This window comes from Phalacrocorax aristotelis, chromosome 7 (genome assembly GCF_949628215.1).
Source record: "Phalacrocorax aristotelis chromosome 7, bGulAri2.1, whole genome shotgun sequence".
Lineage (NCBI taxonomy): Eukaryota > Metazoa > Chordata > Aves > Suliformes > Phalacrocoracidae > Phalacrocorax > Phalacrocorax aristotelis.
Genome location: NC_134282.1, coordinates 15439250 through 15447830, shown reverse-complemented (window position 1 = coordinate 15447830; position 8581 = coordinate 15439250). Strand labels below are relative to the sequence as shown.

The 8581-nt window shown below is 61.0% G+C and overlaps 1 protein-coding gene across 1 annotated transcript; it reads left to right on the top strand.

Annotated features, from left to right (window-relative positions):
• The first annotated feature begins 444 nt into the window (after positions 1–444).
• Positions 445–4242, top strand: HES1 (hes family bHLH transcription factor 1). The gene is made up of 4 exons (XM_075098938.1): positions 445–814; positions 900–995; positions 1077–1164; positions 1897–4242. The coding sequence occupies exons 1-4, from the start codon at positions 707–709 to the stop codon at positions 2379–2381; spliced, it is 777 nt and encodes a 258-aa protein (XP_074955039.1). The 5' UTR covers positions 445–706; the 3' UTR covers positions 2382–4242.
• The last annotated feature ends 4339 nt before the right edge of the window (positions 4243–8581 follow it).

The following is an 8581-nucleotide window of genomic DNA, read 5'->3' as shown; positions in this document are numbered from 1 at the left end:
GGTCCCCTGCAGAGCGGTGGTTCCTGCCATCGGTGATGCATGTAGGCAAGCCCAGATTGCCGTAGCAATGCCCAGGCTGCCGTGGCGAGGCTGAGGCCACCTCAGCGGCGCCCGGCGCCCGCCGCAGGCCCCGCGCACGGTAGCTAAGTTCCGGCCACCACAGCTAGACCCAGACCTCCACGTCCCGGCCATCGCCCCGAAGGGCCGCGGCCCCCCACAGCGCCGGAGCCGTCAACCCCCGAGGGGAGCGGGCGGGGCCGCGCCTGCCACGGGCGCCAATTAACCCGGTAATTAGCGCGGACGCCCCCCGCGGGCCACCCCTCCCGCCCCGCCGCGGGCGGCGCCCAAGGGGTTAAACCGCGACCGCCAGACCGCCCCGCCCCGCGCCATTGGCCGGCGTCCGCCGCCCGGCGCTCAGCCAATAGGCGGGCGGCGTCCACGAGCGGGGCCGCGTGCGGGCGGCGCCCATTGGCTGGGCGCGAGTGTGGGAACGGCGGCGGGGGACGTTTCACACGAGCCGGGCGCGTGCGGCGCGCGCTATAAGTAGGGGCGGCCAAGGGCGCGCGGCACCCGCCGGCCCCGCCGCCCCGCAGCGCGCGCCCTGCCGCCCCCTGCCCCGCCCCGCTCAGCTCCCGCCGCGGCGGCGACACCCCCCCCTCCCCCTCCCCCTACTGCGGCGGCGGGCGCTGCCGGTGCTGAGCGCAGGATGCCGGCCGACCTGATGGAGAAAAGCAGCGCCTCGCCGGTGGCCGCCACCCCCGCCAGCGTCAACGCGACGCCCGACAAACCCAAAACGGCGGCGGAGCACCGGAAGGTAAGGGCGGCCGCGGACGGGCGGCGGCGGGACGGGCGGCGCCGTAGGGAGCAGCGCCGGGCGCTGACCGCCGCCTCTCTTGCAGTCCTCCAAGCCTATCATGGAGAAGCGGCGGCGGGCGCGCATCAACGAGAGCCTGGGGCAGCTGAAGACTCTCATCCTGGACGCGCTGAAGAAGGATGTAAGCGGGGGGGGCCCGGGGCGGGGGGTGCGGGGGGCGCCTCTGACCCCGGGCCGGACTGAGCCCCGCCTGTGCCCGCAGAGCTCCCGGCACTCCAAGCTGGAGAAGGCCGACATCCTGGAGATGACCGTCAAGCACCTGCGGAGCCTCCAGCGAGCCCAGATGACCGGTGAGTCCCGGGGGGGAGAGGCTGGGGGGGCCCTGGCTGCATCCCGGGGGCTGGGGGTGTCGGGCTCCTCGTCTGCGTCCTCGGTAGTGAGGATAACGGGAGCACTGGGCTCCACACCTCCACACCTGCATCCCTGGTGCTGGGGTGCACTGCTCTGTACCTGTATCCCTGGGACAAGGGGTCAGCGGGCTCCCCACCTGCATCCGAGGTACGGGGTGGCCACGGGGGCAGAGTGCTCCCGACATGCACCCCAGTTATTTGGGATGGTGTGGGGGACTATACTCTGCACCTGTATGCCCAGTACAGAGAGGCTGGGGGGGGGGGGGGGGGGGGGGGTGTTTGTGCTCTTGGTCTGCACCCCTGGCACTGGAGGGCATTGGGAGGGTTGTCATCCTGGACTTTGGTCCCTGATACCAACTGAGCTGTGCTCCCTACCTGGGTCTGTTTTGGAGGGATGGGAGGCATGAGAGCTAGTGGCAGGACTGTGCTCTCAACCTGGATCCCCAGTACTGAGGGGTACAGGGAGGACACTTGGGGGTTGTCTGTTCCCCACCGGGACCCCTGGTTCTGGTGGACTTCGTAGTGGAGGGGCCACGCTCTCCATCTGGATCCTCGGCACTCAGGAGTGTGGGTTACACTGCCAGAGGGGCTGCAGGATGCAACACCGGTGGGCTGCACACCCCCTTTCCCCGCTGAGCCTGCTGATCGCTGTGCGCCTCTCTCCCCCTGTAGCCGCGCTAAGCACAGACCCCACGGTGCTGGGCAAGTACCGCGCCGGCTTCAGCGAGTGCATGAATGAGGTGACGCGGTTCCTCTCCACCTGCGAGGGCGTCAACACCGAGGTGCGCACCCGGCTCCTGGGCCACCTGGCCAGCTGCATGACCCAGATCAACGCCATGAACTACCCTGCACCCCCCCCGCCGCCCCCACTGCCACCGGCTGCAGCCTTCGGCCCACCCCTGGTGCCCCCGGGCAGTGGCACGGGGCCACTCCCGGGCATGCCTTGCAAGCCGGGTGCCGATGCAGCCAAGGTGTACAGTGGCTTCCAGCTGCTGCCGGCTTCTGACGGGCAATTTGCCTTCCTCATCCCCAGCACGGCCTTTGCTCCAGGCAGTGCCGTACTGCCCCTGTACGGTGGCCCACCCACGGCTGCCACTGCCGCCTCGCCACCTGGCCCGCCACCTGGCACAGCTGACTCGGTCTGGAGACCCTGGTGAGAGTGGCAGGCACTGGACCGGACTGGACTGAGCACCGCACCCCGTGCTGCTGGCACGGCTGTACATAGGTTATATGTTCATATTGGATTGTGCCTTTGTACCATAGCACTCCCTTGACAGTGTTTCGTGTTTTACACGAGATCTTTTTTCTCCCTTCCCTTCCCTTCCTTATGAGACACCAAAGATTGGGGGGGTGGGGGGGTGTTTGGATTTTTTTGAATGCTCTTAAAATAAAAATGTCCCTTCCATTTTGGAAGGCCTTTGGAGATAAGCTGGTGTGTGTGCATAGAAAGGAGCCCAGCTCCTGGCTTGCTCCTTGGCTGTGTGTGGATCATGCTGCTCCAGGGCTGCCTTGTCCTGCTCTCCAGGCTGGAGCTGTCACTCATGCTCTGTCCCCTCTCCCTGCCCTGGGGCAGATGTAATTACTGCTTCCTTGGGAGCAACTCAACTGATCAGACTTGTTAAAAAGAGCTTATGTTTGCAGAGCTGATGAACGTGCTGAGAGAGGCACCTCTGCTCTGTTCCTGGCTCCTCGGGCTGACGGAGTGGAGTAGCCCAGGTAAAGCGAGATGGATTTGGCACAGCCTGACAGCCGGCTCCCAGTCCAGGCTGCCCGGGTGAGCCTCCTGCCCTGGACCCAGAGGGTCCTGCTCCTGACCCATGGTGTAAATCTTGAATGACTTCAGTCAGTTGATTTAGAGAGCGGTGCCTGCCAGCTTCTCATGTTACAAAAACAGCGGCTCTCTGCAGGACAAGCCTGACACCAGTGCTCCTGTCTCCCAGCTGACAAGCTGCAGCAGGCGCTGGGCACCACCTCCACCTGGACTTAAAAGCGCAGAGCTGTTCCCAGCCCTGAGCACCAGCCAGGCTCTGCTTGATGATTGATGCTCTGCATGTGTTTTTGATAGAGTTGGGCATTTCCTCTCCTGTTATATGGAAAACATGTGTCTAGGGGAGTGCTGTGGGGCTGTGTGGACTCTCTCTAACCATGAGTGGCAACTGACCTCTGACTTGGGGATGCCCTTTTTCCAGGCAAGATGCAAGCCTTAGAGGTGAGTCGCAGTCTCGGGTTACAGCTTGCGTCGCCCTTCTTAGCAAGTCCTAACTCAGAGCGGACAACTTTAAAACATGCCAAGATCCACTGGGGACTCCTTCCAAATCCTGCTGCAAAAGCATGTTGGATTTTGTCTGGATCAGCCAGGTGCTTGACTGTATCCAGGTGCTGGGGAAATGAAAACTAGGGAGAGTGTGAGACCAGGCAGATGAAACCTGCTGGGGTTTGAATCCCTCCCCAGCTTCCCTTCCTTCTCCATGTATATGAGCACATCCTCCTAATCTGAAAATACTTATTGGGATGGATTTTGAAGGGGGACAGAGGGGGGTGTGTGTCCAGGATCTCTATACAGGGTGTACTGATGAGGTTTGGGCCAGTTGTAGCTCTCCTTTTAAAAAGGGGCTGCAGGGACTATCTCCCTGAGTGATACAGAAGAGCTTCCCCTTCTCTGTCTCCCAACACCTTGCTGGCTGCCTGCATTGCCACCCTCACAGTGGCATCTTGCAGCCAAGTTTTGTGTGCCAGGCTTGGGAATATTGGATTTGTCCCTAGGCAGGCATGTAGCTGTATGGGCTGAGCTTGGCTTCCCTTCTGTGCTGGAGGTACTGAGGGCAGGACTGAGCCCACCTCGTGTTAGAGAAGTGCTTGCAGGACCTGTCTGTCTGGGAATTGCATCAGACCAACTCCTGCTGCTGGACAGCCTGCATGGAGCTGATGCAGACCAGTAACGCATCACCTGTAAAAGCTGAGGCTGTTCCAGCTTAGCAGAGTCTTCCTTTTCTGCTGAAGCAGTTGGTTTGGAAAGCGCATTAGAAAAAAAAAAACTTTGCTGTAGGCTAATGGAGAGCACGTAGCAGATCGAGGAGTGAAAGACAAGAAGAAACCTATTTGCTAATGAAGTTTAAATAGCCTAGTATAAAGCAGTTATGCCATGCTTGGACCGGTTTCTCCAAAGCTCTCTGTGTTTACTCTATCCCACAGCCTGTTGACATGAGAGATCTGCCTGAGTTTGTGAGCTTTGAGGGGATCAGAGCAATTCCCAGGAGCCACACTCTTGATGCCGATTCACGGAGCCCGTGACGAATAGGGATGACAAATGCAGGCTGTGGGTCTGTGGATCATTATGTGCAGGCGTTGCCCTTCAGGTGCAGCAAGAGCCTTCAGACTGGTGCTGTGGGATGAGCAGGCAAGGGTAAGGGAGGGGTGGGGAGTGCCCGGGAAGGAACGGAGCTGAGCTGCTGGTCAGCGGCCTCTTTTTCTGGCTGTGACCCTGCATGGGCCTGTGCAGGACAGGTAGGAAAAGGGATGGGACTCAGTGGTGCTGGATGGGATGCAGCTCCTGTTGGCTTCCCTGGACACCTTGGTCAGCCTTGCCTGCCAGCGGAGAGGACCCTAGGGGGTGCTGGAGCCAGGTCTGTCCCTCTCGGATTATTGCCCTTGGGTTTGTAAGCATTTTGCCACAATCCGGTGTGTGCATTTGCAGCCCAGAGAGTGCCGAGCTGGAGGGAGCAGTATTCCATCCCTGCCTGCAACACCTGCATGGGGGTCCATGGGCAGGGGGCTTTGCCTGCCTCCCCCGGCACCCTGCCATGCCCCCCACCCACCACGGGGCTTACATCCCTGGCTGCCCCTTGCATCCCTGCAGCTCCCTTCCATCGGCCGCTGCTGCCATCCCGGGAAACCTGTCATTAAAGTCAATTAACTTTTCCCACACTCCTCGCAAGCGGTGCAAAAACCCCTCCTTGCTTCCTCCTTGGCTCTTAAGTGCTACCATATGGCATGGCCCCCCGCGCCCGCCCTGCCTTTGATTCCAGCCAGACAGCCGGAGCTTTATGATTTAAGCCGGGAGAGCCCTCGTACCAAGCCCTGGGCCGCTCTGCGGCCAAGGTGGTTTTTTTAGCAGGCAAGGCTGTTTTCTGGCAGGAAATGAATAGCTCCCAGATGAGCTCAGGAACCTGAGAGGTCGTGAGAAAGGAGCGAACCCCCGGCGCGGTGGCGGGCTGCCAGGCGGCGCGGGGAGCGCGGGAGGGAGCATGCTGCCGCCGCCACCACACGAGCCTGCTCCGGCCCCCGCTGGCAGGCGGCGAGGCTGAACGCCGGCAGCCCGCCGCCGCACGCCACCCGTGTGCCTCGGATGAGACCCGGCCCCGCGGCAGCGCGGCCCCCCAGCCGGCTGTCCCAAACCATCGTCCTCGCTCGTGCCAGGGGCGCGCGGCCGCTGGCTGACCTTGGGCTGGAATCCAGGCCTCCGGCCCACAGAGAGCATGGGGACAGTGAAAAAACAGCCTGGCAGCTGGGCTGGGATTTGTGCGGAGTGGGTTGGGTTGTCTTGGGGTGCCAGCACAAGTGTCCCTTGGGACTGGCACTGCAAACCTCTCTGGGGGCTGCATGCTGCGGGTGTGGGAGCAGGTTGAGGATGGCTGCTTGCTGCAGGGACCAGGATGCTCCAGCCCCACGGCTCCCACTTGGGGCACGCAGCCCCTCCCAGCCCCACGGTGGGGCTGGATCCTGCCCAGATTCATGGAGCCCATGACAAGGGTTTGTGCCAGTGCCTCAAGGCCAGCACCCGCCTTTGCTCTGCTGCTGCCCCTGGGGCAGGGTGGGGAAGGAGACCTGTGATTTACGGGGGTGACATGTGTTTTACTTAAAACAAGTCAAACAAAAGCCCGGTTTGTTTTGCGGAGTGCAGACTTCCTGGGGGGGTCAGCCCAGACAAATGACTCCACTCCCCGTTCATTAAGCATTCGTGGCCGGCCACGCCATCAGCTGGCGCTGGGGGCGGCATTCCTGGCTGGGCTGGGACAAACTTCTCTTCTTCCCAGCCTCTGCTGTAGGAGCGATTTCCGATACGCCCTGTCCTGGCATAGCTTCCCCCCCCCCAGCACAGCCATGCCAGAGCTGTGCACCCTGGGGTACCAGCTCACCATTACAGTGCCTTGCACATGTCTGAGAACTGTGGTTTGACCCACGCAGCCTCTGGTTTGCTCTTCTTGTGCACAGCTGTGGCTCAGCCCTGGGCTGGCACCTGCGGTGAGCACCGGGAGCAGGCTGGGGGCACTTGTCCTGCCCACTGGCACTTCAGCGAGGATGGCACAGGGGCTGTGTGACACCAGAGGGGTGCAGGGCTGGGGGGTGGCTACCCCTGGGGTGTTTGCTGAGGGGAGTGCAGGGGCAGCAGTGCAGGGCAGAGGTGCTGTTGCTGAAGAACAGCTGCAGAGGTAGGACTACCTGGAATCTGTAATGATTAAGAAGTTGTTTCTAGCCAGGGTTTGTTGCCAACAAAGCCAGCTCAGCACAACTGCTGGGACATTAACTCTCATCTGCCCAGTGAGACAAGAGCCCTGGGCTTTGCCTTTGGGCCCAGGGAGACCAAACTCTCGCTGCAGAGGATGGCACAGCCCGTGATGTGCCCTCCCACGCTGGGGACACAGCCAGCACCAAGCACAGGTGGGATGGGCTCCCCTAGCACATGCTCCCAAAGCCCCTGGCCCCAGCTTCCTCCACCTACTGCCCACCCTGCGGGTGGAAGCAGTGGGAGCCCAGCAGCAGGGGCAAAGTCTCCGCACCCGAACTCCTGAGGGGTTCAGCTGTACAAAAGCAGCGTCTCACTTAATTAAAAGCAGACCTGCTGTAACGAGCCTGCCAATACACCAGCGTGGCTCAGGCAGCTCTGCTAGAGCAGGGGCTGGGACTCAGCCTTGCTGTGGGACTGAGACACATGGTGGCCCAGGGGCTGGGAGCCAGGGCAGGGTCACCCTGTGGCTTCCTGCGAAGCCACACCTTCCTTTGTGTCCTCCCACCACCCTGAGGAAACACAGCCTGTCTCCAATCCAGCATGCCGCTGATTAGCACCTCGCCAAAAGTCATCTCTAACAATGCCCACAGAATGGGGCCTCTGCTGGGTCGTTTCCCCCCCAAGGAGGGTCCCGTGCCATACCCGGGCCGTCAGCTCTCATCGCACCAGGACCCAGTGAACGTGCTGGCCCTGCGAGGGAGATGTCTACTGAGCAGCCATGGCAGCACTGGGAGAAGGCTGCTCTCTGCTTTGGGTCCTCGGGGACTGGGACAGCACAAACCACCCTGGATGTGGGCACACTGGGGTGCCTCGCAAGAGCCTTTCCAAGGGTCCCCTGCATTTTGTTGGCTTTCTTTGGCTGCCGAGGTCAGAGGGCTGTCAGTAATGACTGGAAGCTGCTGCGGCTCTTCCCGCTGCAGAAGATGGGCTGCAGCTCTGTTCTCTGGAAAACATTATGAGTTCTTGAAACCGTAAAACAATCTGGCTGGTGTCTCTCCCTCTGACGTTGGAAATCTGGACAGTGTTTGTACCAAGAGAGGGAGCAGGATGTAGACACACATGCCGAACCTCACAGTTACATATCTTGCCTGGCTCTCACTCCTCCAGCCCTGCTGCAGCCCAGGCACAGATAGACCCCCTTCTCATTTGGCAGCGCTGACACTCGTAGGGCATCTGCCAAAAAAGGGAGATGGTTCTGGGCCTGAGCCCACCGCAGCCCAGCAGCATCCTTACAAGGCTAATGACTAGTATAAAGCAGGACCAAAACAGGCTGATCCTGCTGGGCTTGGGGAACATTTGGCTTTGTTTGCAGCTCCAGCATCAGACTGAGCCCCATCCCCACCTCTATCAGCAACAGGCTGAGCTCCAGACCTGGAAGACAACCCACCTTTGCCCCGACAGTGAAATGAATCCAGTTTATGGTGGGGGAGAGCAAATGGCCCGTTGCACTCAGGGGTTTGACTGAAACATGTAAATGCAGAGCAATATTGGAGCCCTTCCCGGCTACAGAGGAGAGATCAGGACATCCTTCAGAGCTGCATGACGGCGAGTGCTGGAGTAGATGATGAGTCTGGAAGGGGATGGGGGAGGTTTGGGATGATGATGCATTGGAACAAACCCTTCCACTAGGCAGCATTCCCAAGTGAACCTGTCCCATGTATGGTGAATGGACAGGTAAATTAGAGCCCTCATCCCCAGCTTTGTATCTGGGCGGGCTCTGGCTGGTCAGCAGCCGCACAAGGGTCTCACGGCGAGGACCCCGGTAGGCCTGACGGATGCTTCCTTTCTCCCTGCAGCCAAGCCTTGCTCCTCGCCATGGGGTCAGCACTGGCTCATTCCACAGCACAGAGC